Raw genomic sequence first — 18800 nt, forward strand, 5'->3', positions numbered from 1 at the left:
TGGAGATTCAAGTTCGATCATCACTTGTGTTATCAATTCGGATCCCAAGCCCACCTGGGTTTTCGTCCCACCGTGTGTTAAGCCAAAAAGTTATGCTCTTGTGGTGATTGAATGACTGTCAAGTGTTAGCTGACGGTATGGTTTCCCGGGGAACGCTCAAACCAACACTTTGAAGTCATCATAGATACGGTTAAGACAATATAGTTTTGCCAGAGTGTGACAATGCAGTTGTAAAGAAAAATAACTAAATACCGGTTACAAAATCAATATTTGGTATGCGTGAGATTACTATACAATATTTGCTTAACGTACGATAGGTACACGAGACGCTCAAAGGCAAAAACAAAAACGCTCAAAGGCAAAAAATTCTAAAACGCTCAGCCAAAACTAAAACGCTCAACCAAAAACCTAAAAAGCTCAAAAACGGTTTTCGTGAAAAAGGTAAAAAATTGATCGATTAACGATCCAAAACTGTTTTTCGGGTGAACCAATGATTAATTGGATATGTATTGATGATTCCGAGATGTTGGAATGTGATTTCATGAATCGATTTCGTGAATATAGAGTATTCGTAATCAATATGTTAACTATTTAATAAAGTCTTATGTTCGAAGGCACACGTAATCAATAAGCTTTCCATCAAGAACCACTGCATCATAAGATGCCATATATGTCCTCATTTTTGCAATCGGGTGCCAAGTCCCCTTATTCGGGTCCATAACCTTAGCAGAATTAAGCTCAAAATGATCCGTACTGTTTCCACCAGTCACATAAATCTTTCCATTTATAACACCACTTCCGAAAAACGTCCTTGCCGTTATCATATTCTTCATCACAGTCCAACAATTCTTTTGAACATTAAACTTCAGGAGTGGAGGCGGCGGCGGTGGAGGAGCGGAGGCCGCCGGCGGCAGATGAGTGGAGGAGGAGAAGTTAGGGTTGGAGAGGAAAAGATGATTAGGGTTGGAGTGAAGTGTCTGATGAAGGAAAAAAGAAGAAGAGGAGAAGAGGTGAGAAGCAATATGTACAAGACTTCTAGGAGAAGAAAAGCGCGGACGTTTTTAAATGAAATGTCTACTAAAAAACAAACACACTGCTTAGCACAACGTCTGCACGTGGTCTGTACGGCGCAGACAAAAGAGGTGGGGAAGTGCTTTTAGTGAAAAACAAACACCCCCTTCAGTTCAACTTTCCACGAAGTGACTTCAAATCAAATCTCAGCACGTTTTAATATTCACTGCATGTTAATAATCACCAAACAACGTCTTTTCTGGACACCTGCACATTGCACGCAAAGCGTTCGGCCAAATGCCTTTGTGAATTTAATTTAATTTGATTCCGATCTCACATTCACGCTAATATATATAAATAAATACATACACACACACATATATATATAGAACTGTATTTGAGATCGAGAGATGTTACGGCGTGTTAGTCAACTCTCGAAGCTGATTCCTGGAGCTAAACCTTCGGTACTTAATCAGGTACGGACATTTATTGATTTGATTAATTATTTGATTGCTTATTTTGTGTTTATATGAATTGATTCAGTTTGTGTATATGATGTTAGTGATGTTTATGTTAATAATTTAACTTAATTAGTTGAAATTAGTTTTGCGGTTTGTGATTTTATTGATTATGTTAGGGCTAAATTTGTGATGTTGAATGTGAATATATGCGTTGTGTTCTCTTGGAGGAGATTAGGCCGGTGTACGAACCGAACGTTCAGTGAATAGTTATAGAACTGTTCTGCGGGAAGTTCTTATGTTCGTTTGATTGATAAACGGGCGGACATAAACAAAAACAGCTGTTCATTTAGTTAAACGAATGAACATGCCACGTATCTCGTTTATTTGTGTTCATTAGTTTACGATTGTTTACATTTGTTAATTTATTCATTTAAACTTTTTGACACATTAAAAGTTAATCTAGTTTTAATTTTTTTACTTTTTAGGTCCAACCTATTGTTCTTCACTTTGCTCTAACTAGTTTTAGCTCAGTTATGTCCGTTCATCTATGTTCATTTATGTTCGTGAAGCGTTCGTATATAGTGTTAACAAGCAGTGACGGATTTAGAATTTTTTTTTATCTGGTTCGCTATTTTAAGATGCTCTAAATATATAAGAACGCGTATAAAAAAATTGGGTCGGGTTGACGATTCGGATTGGTTTAACGGTTCGGGTCAAGTAAGATTAATCATATAATAAAAAACGATATAATAACTAAAAAACATCATCATTAGAAACTAAAAAAACACGGGACTTAAAAACGATAATCTTTCGAAATAAAAAAAAAACTAACCTTATAGTTGTTCTTTACGAGTTTTCATCTTTTGAAAGCGTTGCATTACATCTTCGATCGAAACTTGTAGTAAAAACTCTCTTTCAATGTAGCAAATGCAAGAATCATTCATGTATCCGTCACCCATCCTATTACGTAGTTCCGTCTTCACATGCTTCATTGAAGAAAAACTTCTTTCAACACTAGCCGTTGCAACCGGTAGAACTAGTGACAATTTTATTAAACGATAAACCAACGGATAATCAATGTGGCCTTCTCGATAAAAAACGGTGAAGGGTCCCATGGAAGATCATCCAATTCGACTCTTGCCAGATTATTACTACTAGATGGTGAAGGGTCTCGTGGCCTTCTCGATAAAAAACGGTCCATAATCTATCAAATTTAAGTTCTGTAAAAGCAAAAATAAAATTCAAAGCCCTAAAAAACTAACATCTTTTTTGAACACTCAATCATCAAAAGTCTCATTCTAGTAGGTTTTGAAATTGTATTGAACCTCTGAATTATAATGAAAAATCGACAACTAGTGAAAAATAGTATAAGATTCATGGTGGAAATTTGGCATCAAAAAAATCTGGAATTTGACAATTACCCACATCAATTTTTCTCAGGGTTAACTAACGAACTACAAAAGGGGCGGGAACGCACCTGAACGCGGAGGGTATCGGCGACGGCGAGTTTCTGGTAAGTAGAAATCGAAGAGTTCTCGTGCACAATGTGTCAATGTTGACCGTCTGATCTGGCACCGGCAGCGCAGCAGGTCTTATGTAAGGTTTTGCAGTGCATTTAAGGTGCTCGACAAAAGTTCCCAATGGTGGATCTCTTGTTTATATTTTGTTTTGAGTTTTAATAGCACCTTCTTCTTTCTTTCTCTACGCAGAAGCGGTAGAGGTGGAGCAGGGAGGGAAATTGGGGGTGTTTAGGGTTTTTAAGAAAGGTGTATAAAGGTAATAGAGCACAAAAGAAAAAGGCAAAAAAAAATAAGGTTGTGTGAGACTCGAACCCGGGTCTGCACTCAAACACAATGCACGCCTTGCCACTAAGCCAGTATATGTTTTATGTATATATTTGAAACAAATTATATATATGGTTCAGCCCAGAAAACACATGGTTCGCTAAAAAAGTCGCTATTAAATGCTCCACTACGGTTCGAAAAACACCTGGTTCGCTTGACCCGGTACTCATGTGTATAAATCCGTCCCTGTTAACAAGCGAACACAAACAAGAAAACTCCGTTCGTTTAATTGTTCGTGTTCGTTCGGTTCTTTTACAATCCTAGAGGAGATCAATGTTGGTAATTCTGGACCGTATTTACAAGTCGTTCAAACTTGGTTAGGTTTCCTAATAACATTCTAATTAGAATTTGGTAATGTCTTGCTAGAGTTAGGGTTAGTCTATATAAAGCAAGATCTGGTTAGACATTGTTAGCAACTGAGTTAGGGTTTCATATGAAACTATGAGAGGAGAGATGTAATCAAGGTTTATGAGTTACATTTCTTTGATGATAATATTGAAAGTTATCTAGTATTTCTTTCTGTGTGTTTTGGTGAGTTATATCAATGACTCAGTTCGCTCTTGAATCAAGAATGTGTGTGATCTACAACTCATGCTCATCAGTTTCATGTGTTGCTGACTTCTTTAGCTTGATTGAATTGAAAAATATGCCTTTGTGAGGTCATTGTTTCTTCTGTGTGCGTGAAGAATTTGTTGAATTTTATTAATTGCTAGACCAATATGAGGTGTAGTGCCTTCGCATAATTTGTGTACATGACTACATGTATGTTGTGTATATGACTGTATTTCTCTGTTCTAGTTTAAGTTTAAAGCTAAAATGAGTGTTAAATCATGATCAGATTTATCTAATACTCATAATAAATGATTATTCGGCCAAATATGAGAATGTAAGATTAAATATATAATATATTTATATTTATATATGGTCATTATATTATAATAGATCAAATATTAATTATACCTTATTATATATTAGTTTGGTAATTGTTGATGGACCATATTACCCTTACTAACTAATAAAAGGTTTCCCCTTGGGTGTATATCTAGAGAGATAAATATTAACATCATAACATAATCACACATACATTTATATTATAATTATTACTCGGCCATTATAATCATTTATATTATAATAGATCAAATATTAATTATACCTTATTATATATTAGTTTGGTAATTTTTGATGGACAATATTACCCTTACTAACTAATAAAGGGTTTCCCCTTGGGTGTATATCTAAAGAGATATATATTAACATCATAACATAATCATACATACACATAACAATTTTGTGTGTCTCCTCTCTCTTAAAAACTGGGTTCCTCTCAAGAACGCTAACATCATCCTTAACTATATATCCTAAAGGGGAACTCGATCAAGATGACAAACATGTCGACTACATCATCCTCTACTGCGGTTACTACTCTCCCTACTGTAACAGATTCATAGATTTAATATTTATCATGTTTTCAATTGCTTTCATGAAGAACTGATCAACAAATGGTGGTCGCAGATGGTGGTGGGATAGTGGTTTTTAAAAATAAGTGAATTGTTCGACTTTATATTTGATGAATTATTAGGGATTACAATCTCTAAATTGATTCTGATATTGAAATCTGATTTTGATATCATGTTTAAGGTCATATTTAACTTAGGTTATACATAAGTTTTGAAATAAATTAGAGAACGCATACCTTCTGAATCCTAATGTTGATTTTTAATCAGCCGTTGTGAATCGATATTTAAGTTAGGATGAGATGGAAATCTTTGATATTAGAAATCGAATGAGGGAGGAAGAGGCAGGCGACAGAGGAGATGATGAAGAAGGCTGCTTTAGGGTTTGTCGAGAGATGGGATAACTCATATTCACATGTTATAGCCCGTTTAAGCTAATCGGGTCGCGCCTAACCCGTCAAATAACCCATGACCCGAAAACCTGGTTAAATCAATGAGATGCCTCCATTCAGAAATCAAGCAATCTGGTATCTCTAAAGATGGTGGGGAGCGATGTGAGTGCGACACGTAGAATTTTATGGTAGACAATTATATAGATAGTCAGATATATAAATATGATATATATTCATTCATCTAATTATTGTTCCTGCTTGTTTAAAAACTATTTTCAATACTTCCTATTATTGTATAGTGTGTTAATAATATTAATAATAATATAATAATAGTAACAATCATAAAAAGATAATAATTAAGATGGTTCTTTATATATTATTTTAGGTATTCAATTTAGTTATAAGATTTTAGGATATAAGTTTGTAACACTTTACTGATTTTCAAGCCCGGGTACAAAAGGCACACCAGATTTAGGAAGCCATTCATTTCCTGCAATGAACTCAGCAACGGTGAATTGTTGGGCGATATTTGGATCAGTTATCACATGATAACCTTGTCATTTGACCCTTTGATCAGTAGATGACCCTGGTCCAAAATTCCCATACTCCCCATAATAAATAGTTTCGGTGTAACCCCGATAATCATCCCATCCTGTTGGGTCCACCAAGTCATCAAGAAAAGATTGCATAAACACCGTCTGAGCACGCGAAAACCATGGTCTTCCTAAAAAAGCTTTTTTGTATTCTCCTATAATGGGCTTAAGATCATCTCCAGCACGTATTTTACACCCTTGCAGCGAGTATCCTCCGCTTTTATTAAGATGCTTACGGCCATTAGACGTCATAACCAACCCTCCTCCAGGACGCGTTTTCCTAAGGAGGATATCACAATCTTGGAAAACAGCTTGACTCGCTCCGAAAATGAAATCCACGGTTCCAAAAATCTGGCATTCTTTGTAAAACTGTTTGGAATTGAACGCAAAAAGTGTATCTTGGTAGCCCTCGAAGCTGCATTGGTAGAGGGCTGATGTGTCGGAGCCAGAGAGGTACGCCACCGCTTGCTCAGCTTCCGCTCCCGCTATGTTTTGAAACGTCAGTCCCTTAGCGATAAATCTACGACCCCAAACTTCTGCAACACAAATAAACCATTAGGGCCGTCTCGTGGGTAAGCTAAATGAGGCAGTGTCTTTAAGCCTCCAGATTTATAGGGCCTCCATCTTAAATAAGAGTTATGTATTATGAGATTTTGAAAGTAGAGTTCTTCTAGAATTAGTAACCCAATGATGAGCCACAAGCTAACGATGATTGCTTCATATTCATTATCACGGCATATCATTCACATTCTATAATTCATGTATACTCTCTAGCGCTATACGCATACAGAAAAGAAAATAAAAATGCCTCAACATTTTAGTTAGTTTAGGCCTTCGAGGATGTTAGAGACGGCGCTTTAAATCATATTCATTGTATCTAGTAATATTACTTGTTCTTTTAAGACAAATATAAAACTATTGAAGTAAATGTTATAGTGTAACAAAAAAATTTGTACTATAATTTATAATTGTATAGAGAAAAAAAAACTCTTTAAATAATTAATTTTTGTGTTCAGAAATAAATAACTAAAGTACAGAAATAATAATTGCTTACCTTTCAACAACTAAAGAAACTTAAAATTAACTATAACAATCTTTTTCCTTTTATCAAGTTTTATTTTATTATTTAAAATAAATTTTAGTAGATGAATATCTATATTAAAAGAACAATGACTTTAAGTTATATTTTAATCATATATGTACTTACTAAATGTGGCTGAATCCTTCAAGTCCCACACCTTGGTAGTGTCATTGTCACCACCTAAATGCTTGTTATTGGTAATGATTGTGTTACCTATTCCGTCACCATACATAGTAATAAACTTAACATCCTTTGAAATAACGACTTGTTCTTCGTAGACCCCATCTTTCACATAAATCGTATACCTTTGACCCCATATGCGGTCTTGTTCGGCAGTTTACAGCTTCTTGAACCGTAGTAAAATTTCCAGAGCCCTCTTTAGCCACCACAACGTTTGGTTGTTTATTATTCATCGCCAAATTCAGCAACTTGTGTTCGTTGATAAAATTCCATCCGTGCAACGATAGTGGATTACTTCCCGTGATAACAACACTAATTGCTAGTGAGTTGAGTAGTAGTTCGGTTAAATTGGTAGATATTATTGCTAACTTGTCGTTGGTTATATTAGCGGTCTCAAACTCTTTCTCACACATGTCAATGTAGGTTAAACTAGCACTTAGCCATGTGTGGATGTCATTTGGGCTAGGTACTTCGTAGGGGTGGTCAAGGATCATGTTCAATGTGAACACGGCCCCATCAAAGTAGTCAATGCAAGTACACCATAAGCTTTTTTCTGGATCGTTTGGGTAGTCAATACCTTGGGCTTGCTTAAGGACGCCACGTGCTTCGTTTGTGGATGCTTGCACAGTCATATCTAGGAACTGGTTTATGGATATGGTGGTGGAGGTGTTACTTGTTGCAATGTAGTGATTGCATGTTTGGTAGTGTGGGGTTTCAGTGCACCACTAGTCTATGCTACCACTGGTGGTGGTTTCACCCGAACAAAAGAAGATTAATGTTGTAATGATGAAGCATATGAAGAGAGTAGCCTTCATCTTGATCATGGCCATGTATGTTTGGATTGTTGGATTTGTGAATTTCTTGAAGCTTTATTTATAATACTAAAAGGTGTTATTATTAATGACAAAATGATATTTTCACTTTGACATCTTCTCACATATTACATCCACATTAGCTTTTGTACTTGTAGCTTTATATTGAAGTAAATGCAATTATCTTCACCAACTGATATCAAACCAATGGTTTTGACAAACCAACGGGTACAACGAACTATACATGAATTGTTCGACTGAAAGTTCGTTCGTTTAAGAGAAACGAACATGAATAAAGAGTTTCCTTTATGTAGCTCATATGTATAATACTCAAGTTAATATTACTCGTGTGCTGATTTAGCTTGAGAAACTTGCTCGTCGTTTCATTTATATTAGTTCCTTTTCTAATTTACTTGTAGTTTTGCTAGCCCATGCAATCAATAAAAAGATTCGCACGCACGTACTAAACGTATAAAGTAAACTAGAGGCTAGTTTGCTTAAATTATTTTTCCATTTTTTGTGTTATTCTATATAACAACATTTACAAAGGTGAACAGTTGTAATTCATGATTGGACCACGTGACACTTCGTTATTAGATGATGATGTGGTAAGGTTATATTGCAGTTTTGAACATGCTTTTATGAAAATCACGGGCATAGTCGTTACCATTTACTCAACCATAACTAATATTAAAATTATAAACTATTGGTTGATATGTGCTACGGCGTTTATGAAATTTTATTAGTTTCATAACAAATTCAAAAATGGGATAGGCCATTAGAAAGAAGGTATAAAACCCCCTTATAATCCTACTAGAGTGGTGCGGGTTGTAGGCCGCGGGTAACTCGGGAAAACCCCGTCACCCATCTCCATTTCCGGGATGTTGCAATGGATTATATTACCTTAATGTTTGGCTATCTTAGACCGACGGAAGGCTAAGGTTCTTCACGTGATAATTCTTATGGCATGTTGGTGCATATGGAAGCTGAGAAACGAAGTGATTTTTGATAACAGATCGGCAAACTTATCTAATATTATGAAAGATATTAAGGCATTGAGTTATTTTTGGATCAAATACCGATCTCCGTTTAGTAGCATTTCTTGGAAAATTGGTGTAATTTTTCGTTGTAAGTTCCGCTTTGCTTGTTGGTTTGTTTGTTGATTCTAGCGTCTTGCTAATTTGTTGAATGAAAGTTAACATTCTAAAAAAAAGAAAAAAAAAGTTGTTAAGGGTTTGTATTGAGGAAGAATTAAAGTGTGGTTGGTTTATTTTTTGTTTTTAGTGTATGTGTGGTCCCATATGTATTTGTTTAATAAATTATAACTTTATTCTTTAAATAATGAAAAAAAATAAATTTATTATTAACTAATGTATAATATATAATTTAATTTTAGAGTAAAGTGTCATTTTCGTCCCTGTGGTTTGGCAAATAATACGAATTTAGTCCAAAATTTTTATTTTTTGCATATGGACCCTCCACGTTTCCCAGTTCTTGCCAATTACATCCAAATCACTAACCCCGTTAAATTTAATCGTTAAGTCAGTGGTAGACATGTCTTTTCACTCTTTCTTTATTATAATACTTTAATACTTATTTCAGTGAACTGCGGTTTTCGTCCTTCTGGTTTGTCCAAATCTGCAGTTTTAGTCCAATAGTTTCGAACTTGCAATTTTCTTCCTTATGGTTTCATTTCACTTGCAATTAAACCTGATTTCCTCAATCTCGTTAAGTCTGGTTGTTAAACTCATCAGTGTGCCTTTCACGTGAGGGATAGTTTTGTCGTTTTTCTCCCCAAATAAACCTCATTCTTAATTCGCAACCCCCTCACATGAGGGGCTGGGGTGTATTTGGGGAAAAAGGAAAAAAAAAAGAAGGAACAAAACTGTCCCTCAATTGAAAGACACACTGATGAGTTTAACGACCAGACTTAATGAGATTAGACAATTCAGGTTTAATTGCAAGTGAAATGAAACCATATGGAAGAAAATTGCAAATTCGAAAGTATTGGACTAAAACTGCAGATTTGGACAAACCAGAAGAATGAAAACCGCAGTTCACTGAAATAAGTATTAAAGTATTTTATAAAGAAAGAGTGAAAAGACATGTCTACCCATAATTTAACGATTAAATTTAACGGAGTTAGTGATTTGGATGTAATTGGCAAGAACTAGGAAACGTAGAAGGGTCCATATGCAAAAAATAAACTTTTTGGACTAAATTCGCATTATTTGTCAAACCACGGGGACGAAAATGGCATTTTACTCTTAATTTTAACATTAAAAAATAATTAACAAAATGTATAATTTAATTTTAGTTAAAAAAAAGAATGAACTGCGGTTTTTGTCCTTATGGTTTGTCTAAATCTGCAGTTTTAGTCCAATAGTTTTAAATTTGCGATTTTCATCCCTGTGGTTTCATTTCACTTGCAATTAAACCCGACCCACTAACCCCGTTAAGTCTGGTCGTTAAACCCATTAACATGCCCTTCAAGTGAGGGGCATTTTTGTCCTTTTCCCCCTCAAATACACCCAACCCCTCACGTGAGGGTGCTTGCGAATTAGGACGTGGGTTTATTTGCAGCGGAAATGACAAAACCTCCCCTTACGTGAGGGGCACACTGATGTGTTTAACGATCATACTTAACGGGATTAGTGGGCCGGGTTTAATTGCAAGTGAAATAAAATCACATGGACGAAAATCACAAATTTAAAACTATTGGACTAAAACGCAGATTTAGACAAATCAAATGAACAAAAACCGCAGTTTACTCTAAAAAAAAATAGTGTAAGATAAAACTTAGGTAACAAACTTACGGCGCATGATTGATCATGTTTTAGTGTAGTTCAAAAATAAAAAAGAGCACCTGCACTGCTCTTATCATTTTTAAATGGCATATAATCCTATATTATTACGAATTAAAAATGATAGTTTTGAAATCCTTCACAACTTACATACTGTGTATTATTAAGTTCCATTAGTTACACTTACATATATAATTTCCCATACTTATTTTTATATGCCACCCTGCATTTTTCATATAGTTACACATGTAACCCACAACTTTCTAATATAACTCTAATTAGTTTCTCGACTATCTTCACAACATTGTAATATGATAACCCCCAAGTTCTACTAAGATAACCAACAGACTTCCCGTCACATCTCCATCACAACGTGCATGTTTAAAACGACTAGTTAACTATTTAAAGGTAGCTTGGCCCAAATCATATTAAAAGGTAACTATTAAATTCAAGTACCAAACAACGGTGTTTTAGTTTAACGCATATGCATAATTCAACGTTTTTACGACAAATATTTGTTGCATTTAATGGTTCAATTGCAAAGCGTTTCACCTTTTAGATAAGCATTCAAATATTATCAACGTTTTTGCTACAACGCGTGAGTTTACATAAAAGATTTTGTTTTCATAAATAAACTTTCGAAGACGTTAGACTTTTAACACGTGAAATTTATATTTTATTTTTTTTTAACGGTTCCACCGCAACGCACATGTCATAATTACTGGTTATAATTTATTAAACCGTAACACTTTTGATAATTTACACTAGCTAAATACTAGTATCCTCCACTTGTGGCGTAGTGGTAGAAAGACTTGGGGTTCTCTAGTGAAGACACGAGTTCGATCTCCACTTGTGTCACTTTGGGTGGATATTGATAATGAAGGATTTGAGCTAGGCTTTGCAAGGTTATCAATTTGGATCTCGAGCCCACCTGAGTTTTCGTCCCACCGTGTGTTAAGCCAGAATGTTATGCTCTTGTGACAGCACAACAACTGTCAATTGGCAGCCAGCGGTACAGTTTCCCGAGAAGTTGTAAAAACCAAACTCTAAAGTCAGCATGGACTAGGTTAATACGACAAAATCTGACCAGAATGAGATAACGGTGTTCCCCAAATCAAAAAGTAAAAAAGTACGATCGCCTAAAAAAATAATAATAATAACTTAATAAGTCGTCAAATTAAGTAAAGAGTGGCTATAAAATGAAAATCTAAACTATTTAATAAAGTCTTATGTTCGAAGGCAGACGTAATCAATAACTCAATTCAACTTTCCACGAAAGTGACTTGAAATCAAATTTCGCCACGTTTTGATATCCATTGCGTTTTAATAATCACCAAACGACATCGTTTCTGGACACCTGCACATTGCACGCAAGGTGTTCGACCAAATGCCTCTGTGAATTTAATCTGATTCCGATCTCACATTCACGCTAATATATATAAATACATACATATATATACACATATAGAACTGTATTTGAGATCGAGATATGTTACGGCGTGTAAGTCCACTGTTGAAGCTGATTTCCGGAGCTAAACCTTCGGTACTTAATCAGGTACGGACATTTGTTGATTTGATTCATTATTTGATTGATTATTTTGTGTTTATATGAATTGATTTAGTTTGTGTATATGATGCTAGTGATGTTTTATGTTAATAGTTTAACATAAATAGTTGAAATTAGTTTGTGTAAGGTTGATTGATTATGTTAGGGCTAAATTTGAGATGTTGAATGTGAATATATGCTTTGTGTTCTTTTGGAGGAGATTAAGCCGGTGGACGAACCGAACGTTCAGTGAATAGTTAGTGAACCGTTCGAGGGAAGTTCGTTTATGTTCGTTTGTTTGATAAACTTACGGACATTAACAAAAACAGTTGTTTATTAAGTTAAACGAACGAACATGATGTATATCTTGTTGCTCATTTATGTTCGTTAGTTTACATTTGTTAATATATTCATTTAAAGTTTTCTCGAAGCTGATTTTCGCAGCTAAACCTTCTCTACTTAATCAGGTACGAACATTTGTTGATTTGATTGATTATTTTGTGTTTATATGAATTGATTTAGTTTGTGTATATGATGCTAGTGATGTTTTATGTTAATAGTTTAATCTAAACACTTGAGATTTGTTTCAGTTGTGATTTTGAGTTGATGAGTTGTGTAAGTTGATTGATTGATTATGTTAGGGCTAAATTTGTGATGTTGAATGTGAATATATGCTTTAAATGATTTTGATTGATCACCATTGGAAGAGATTAGGCCAGTAGCATTCCGTGGGATTGTGGGAGGTTCGTTTATGTTTGTTTGTTTGTTTCATAATCGGACGGACATGAGTAAAAGCAATTGTTCTTTTAGTTAAACAAACGAATGTGACACGTATCTCGTTCGTTCGTTTATGTTAATTGTTTAACCTAAACATTTGAAATCGGTTTGCGTGGTTTATGATTTTTAGCTCAGTTATGTTCGTTGTTCATCGATGTTTAGTTATGTTTGCTCATTTACGTTCGTGAAGCATTTGTTTTATGTTTATATGAATTGATTCAGTTTGAGTATATGATTTTAGTGATGTTTTATGTTGATAGTTTAACCTAAACAGTTGAAATTAGTTTTTGCGGTAACTTAATTGATTATGTTAGGGCTAAATTTGTGATGTTGAATACGAATATATGAGGAGATTAGGCCGGTGTACGAACCGAACGTTTAGTGAATAGTTATAGAACTGTTCAGCGGGAAGCTTTTATGTTCGTTTGCTTGATAAATGGGCGGACATGAACAAAAACAGTTGTTCATTTAGTTAAACGAATGAACATGACACATATCTTCTTCATTTGTGTTCGTTAGTTTACGTTTGTTAATTTATTCATTTAAACTTTTTGACACATTAAAAGTTAATCTAGTTTTAATTTTTTTACTTTTTAGGTCCAACCTATTGTTCTTCACTTTGCTCTAACTAGTTTTAGCTCAGTTATGTCCGTTCATCTATGTTCATTTATGTTCGTGAAGCGTTCGTATATAGTGTTAACAAGCGAACACGAACAAGAAAACTCCGTTCGTTTAATTGTTCGTGTTCGTTCGGTTCTTTTACAATCCTAGAGGAGATCAATGTTGGTAATTCTGGACCGTATTTACAAGTCGTTCAAACTTGGTTAGGTTTCCTAATAACATTCTAATTAGAATTTGGTAATGTCTTGCTAGAGTTAGGGTTAGTCTATCTAAAGCGAGATATGGTTAGACATTGTTAGCAACCGAGTTAGGGTTTCATATGAAACGATGAGAGGAGAGATGTAATCAAGGTTTATGAGTTACATTTCCTTGATAATAATATTGGAAGTTATCTAGTATTTCTTCCTGTGTGTTTTGGTGAGTTATATCAATGACTCAGTTCGCTCTTGAATCAAGAATGTGTGTGATCTACAACTCATGCTCATCAGTTTCATGTGTTGCTGACTTCTTTAGCTTGATTGAATTGAAAGAATATGCCTTTGTGAGGAAATTGATTCTTCTGTGCGCGTGAAGAATTTGATGAATTTTATTAATTGCAAGACCAATATGAGGTGTAGTGCCTTCGCATAAGTTGTGTAAATGACTACATGTATGTTAAATGTATGAGACAATTTTTTAAGCAAGCTTCTATTAATTTTGCAAGCTTTGAAAGCATAATCAGTTTCTTTAAAGCGAGTTAACAACTTGTTATCTCTTTTTGGATCTTACTTCCTATGATACCTGCATATGTTGCAATTGATTTGAATAAGATAATTTACATGAATTTGAATCAGGCAGTAGCTTATTAACATAAATCGGTTATATCCTTCTTAATCTTACTTGAGTGCTGCAATGTAAAGGTGGCATATGGATTGAATTTTCTGGAAGCATTCAGCACAGATTCCCTGAAGCAGGTATGCAACTATGTACAGTTATTTTAAGTTCTCTATCCACAAATTATCTAGTGAAACATGATTAACTGTTTTTGTTGAATCAAGGATTTTACCACTCAGTTGTCAGTATCATTCCTGATTGACTAACATGAAAAAAAAACTTGTACTTGTTAAATCACTTTTGCTCTCATACATGAAATTGCTTCCCTACATGTATACCTATAGTTAGCAGAGTCTCATCTTGCATATCACTCGTCTATTTCTCTTAAGTGATTGATTCAGTATTCTGGTTCATTAGGTTATTTTTTGTTTTTATATCTGATTTAGTTGCTCTGCTAGTCTGCTTCGTCACACCATTTCTTAGATTTTATATCTAGAAGTCTAGTATCTTCATATATAGAATGATTATTTGAAAAGTGAGAACAGAGAAGTAACATTTTTTTTAAATTTACAAAGTCCTTCCACTTTTAGAACATTTCTAAAGTTTCATGAAATTTTGAGCACCTTTTGTTGTGTAAAATTTACTCCATTTTTCAATCTCTTGAAAACTATTGAAAGTTTGGAAAATGTGTTCAGATGCTGCCGTTTGTCTGGTCTAGTAAATTGGTTTGCGTTCAACCGTTTTCTATCAATTCTTCAGAAGGCGTGTTTTAAGATAATGATCAGCTTCAATTGAAGACATGTCTATAAAAAGTTTTAGTAGATAAATAACTATTATTTAATTTACTAATTAGTAAGTTAATAAATAACCATTATACAAAAATGCCTATTTTCATATAAACATGCTAGTAATAAAAAACAATTATTTAATTTATAAGTTTTTATTTATTTTTCTTTTACAAGGCAATGGACGTTAATATTAACAACCAAACCAGGATAAATATCATTAAGATCATGAATGACCTGTTCTGCTGGTCTAAACTGTAGTGAACAAATGACATCTTGATACTAATTAACATAATGAAGAATCGAGAGGACATATTTTTGAATCTAGTAAAAATACATCTCAGCCACAGTTGAAAAATACTTTGCAAGGCTAGAATTTAAGTTGTGCTAGACAATAACTTCTAACAACCTCAAAGAATTTGGGAACTTCATTAATATTCCCTTCAGCCCAATCTTGTATTGTTTTGTTTTATAAGTTTTCCGCCAAACATACAATCAAATCTAAAATGATGATGAAACTCTATGGATTCTAGTTCAAATTGTTGTTTCCTCATTTTCGTGTAATTCTTTCAATAAATGTTATTGGAACCTAAAATCTTCATCATCATCATCATCATCATCATCATCATCATCATCGTACTCAGTATATCCCACCAATAGCAAAGCTGTGGTAGGGTCTGAGGAGGGTAAGATGTAGACAGCCTTACCTCTACCCCATGGGGATAGAGAGGCTGCTTCCGGTGAGACCCCCGGCTCGATAGTAGTTTTGCATCAAGCCTTGGACATATTACATAAGGCACATAGCGCTCAATCATCGGGACGCCGGCTGATTGGTGCATGTACCCTTGTCTTTCGGCTATCAACGCCACCACATGATGCCTGATTAACCTTCCATCACTTTTAACGTTATTTTCACGAAATTAGTAAAATAACGTCAAAATTAGTGCAATTTTACTTTTGCCCACCCGAGGGTTCACACATATATACATTATATGCGCGCACCGCAAGCAGGGCACAATGTGGATACAATATTACAGCTGCAACCATCAGATTCTATTGACATGTAAATAGTTTGTAGCTAACATGCAATCATGCTGTATATATATTTTTTTCATCCAACTCATTCACTAATGAATACACATGTTGAAAGGTTGCTCAACGACCGCACACATAGTATATAGTATATACTTTTTTTAGTACTAGATTTATGATACTAGATATGTGTTCTAAATTTGCGGTGAAAATGCTGTGCTTTCTTTTAGTACTATATATCTGACTTTCTGTTATATATCAATAAGATAGATTAATTATATTCTGTAAATATTTTCTTTGTATGTAGGCAGAAGCTGGAGTCGAATCAAAACCAAGGACTCCAATTATTAACTTCGTATTGGGTAATGAACAACACTTATCAAGCAACTGCAAAAAAATAACTATATTTACATAAGTGAATATTCATTTTACATGCCTATATGTTTCTCATAGAGTATGATTATTTTACATTTTTACCCTTAGGCGGTCCTGGTGTCGGAAAAGGTACACAATGTACACGGATTGCAGAGACGTTTGGATTCACACACCTAAGCGTTGGAGATTTGCTCAGAAAAGAAATCTCTTCCAACACTGAATACGGGTATCATGTTTTCTATTTTATGTTCTAAATTATTAATGTACTAGTTATATAAAAAGTAATATATTCTATGCTTTCAGTACCATGATTCTGGAGACAATAACGAAAGGAAAAATCGTTGCATCAGAAGTGACAGTTAAACTGCTCAAAACCGCCATTGAATCCAGCGAAACTGATAGATTTCTAATCGATGGTTTCCCAAGAAGCGAAGAGAACCGTGTGGCTTATGAACAGATAGTGAGTTTTAAGTTTTAACTTTTATCAATCCTTTGTATTTGTTTTAGCATCTAATGGGTTCTATTTTTATAGATAGGAATAGAACCGGAAGTTGTGCTTTTCTTTGATTGCAATGAAGAGGAGATGTTGAAACGAGTGCTTCATCGTAACCAGGTGTTTTTTTGCTAAAATAGTTTTCTATAAAATTACTCAAATTCAGTTAAAATTTTCATAATTATGATAGGGAAGAGTCGATGATAATATTGATACCACCATGCAACGCCTTAGAGTGTTTGAAGCTTATACACTACCCGTTATTAGATACTACTCTCAGAAAGGGAAGCTTCACAAGGTTATACTTTAGTACTTTACTATTGACATATTCTCCTTTTTATAATAATTATTATTAATACTTATAGGACTTTTAAGCATCATTGATCACGTGCATGCTAAATTTCGCAGATCAACGCTATAGGAACAGAAGATGAGATATTTGAACGAGTGCGGCCTATATTTGCCAGATATCAAGGTACCTGAACTCCATGTGTCGCGCTTGCATAGCTAAACTTAAAAAAATATTTTGTTGAATTTTCTTTTATGCTTGATAGTTATCGTTGCCGTATGTTATAAGCTATAAAGCCGTTATGTTGTAGACCATAGCTCAAAGGTACACTAAATAAAACAATATGTGTGGACCATGTCAAGATGCTTCTTTTAAAAAGCAAACCTGGTAATCTTTTAGCACATGATGTTTGATGGGTCCAACAGTATGAATGTATGATCATATTTAAGATATGTTCCAACTTTTAACAAAATCGGGATTTAGTCTCCGTTCCTTAAATCTTTTAGCATGTTTGATTTTAATGTCGTGACTATGTTTGATGGGTACCCGGTGGGACTTTAACGCGGTGAAGTTTAGGGTGGTAAAGCCTTACGCGTACAGTGGCGTTAGCCCACAACAACTAGTTGAACGGATGTTAAAATGATTTAGTTGATTTTAAGTAAAAACATAAAAATAGTTACACTTTAAGAAAGTTTATCTTAGGTCACAATATGCTTCAACAATTTTGATTAGAAAATGCACTTAGGCAAAGTTTGGCAATTTTAATGATTTCTCAACTTGTAAACTTGTCATTAATGGAGAAACAATTATACTTAAAAAATTGTCTAGTTCAGGTTTTATCCAACTATGCCAAACTTTAGTTAGTTCCACTAACATTAAGAAAAAGGAAGACAAACAATAAATTTATACATAAAAGCCCTCAGTTATCGTTGTTTTATTATAATAGGTTCAAATCTAAATCATTTTCTTGGTTAGATTGGTGTAATTTTTAATTTGGTATAGTTATGTTGTAATTGTTGGTTATTGTGGCCCGTTGGGGTGTTTTTATAAAGTTCTTTCGAGAAAAAACAATAAAAATAATGTATTCAGGCGTAATCAAACTAGAAACTGGTTATATCATTAAGGAGAATCGGTTTTAAATCATTTCAATTGTGTCATATTGACAAATAACAATCTCAACTTCACATTTAGCTGGTGGTAGTCTCAACTAAAGATATATTATTTTCCAATGGTTCGTGACTAACGGATAGTTAATTCCATTAGTTTGTAGCTTACGTGGCATGCCTAGTGGACCGTTGAAAAAAAACACCTTTATTTGGGCATGTTATTTGCCAATAGGATATAGATGAAATTATTTAAAACCAAATTTATTAAAAAGAAACATAAAATTATCACCACGCAATGCTGCCACATAGATGTTTATTGACAACTATAGCG

At 34.2% G+C, this 18800-nt stretch overlaps 1 protein-coding gene across 2 annotated transcripts; it reads left to right on the plus strand.

The window, feature by feature from the left end:
• Positions 1 to 1330: 1330 nt before the first annotated feature.
• Positions 1331 to 17785, plus strand: LOC143620669 (UMP-CMP kinase-like). 2 transcript variants are annotated; one of them, XM_077092308.1, is made up of 8 exons: positions 1331 to 1487; positions 14476 to 14529; positions 16514 to 16568; positions 16690 to 16807; positions 16885 to 17041; positions 17114 to 17194; positions 17265 to 17372; positions 17483 to 17785. In XM_077092308.1, the coding sequence occupies exons 1-8, from the start codon at positions 1422 to 1424 to the stop codon at positions 17555 to 17557; spliced, it is 714 nt and encodes a 237-aa protein (XP_076948423.1). In that variant the 5' UTR covers positions 1331 to 1421; the 3' UTR covers positions 17558 to 17785. The 2 variants fall into 2 exon arrangements, with proteins under 2 accessions (XP_076948423.1, XP_076948422.1); XM_077092307.1 differs by lacking the exon at positions 1331 to 1487 and adding an exon at positions 11906 to 12187.
• The last annotated feature ends 1015 nt before the right edge of the window (positions 17786 to 18800 follow it).

This window comes from Bidens hawaiensis, unplaced genomic scaffold, assembly GCF_021521415.1.
Source record: "Bidens hawaiensis isolate Kalapana, Puna unplaced genomic scaffold, B.hawaiensis_p1.1 tig00002631_1, whole genome shotgun sequence".
NCBI lineage: Eukaryota > Viridiplantae > Streptophyta > Magnoliopsida > Asterales > Asteraceae > Bidens > Bidens hawaiensis.

Coding starts and splice junctions, on each gene's coding strand:
- LOC143620669 (XM_077092308.1), top strand. CDS start 1,422: ATGTTACGGCGTGTTAGTCAACTCTCGAAGCTGATTCCTGGAGCTAAA. Junction 17,042..17,113: donor GTGTGGCTTATGAACAGATA/GTGAGTTTTAAG, acceptor CTATTTTTATAG/ATAGGAATAGAACCGGAAGT. Junction 17,373..17,482: donor AGAAAGGGAAGCTTCACAAG/GTTATACTTTAG, acceptor TAAATTTCGCAG/ATCAACGCTATAGGAACAGA.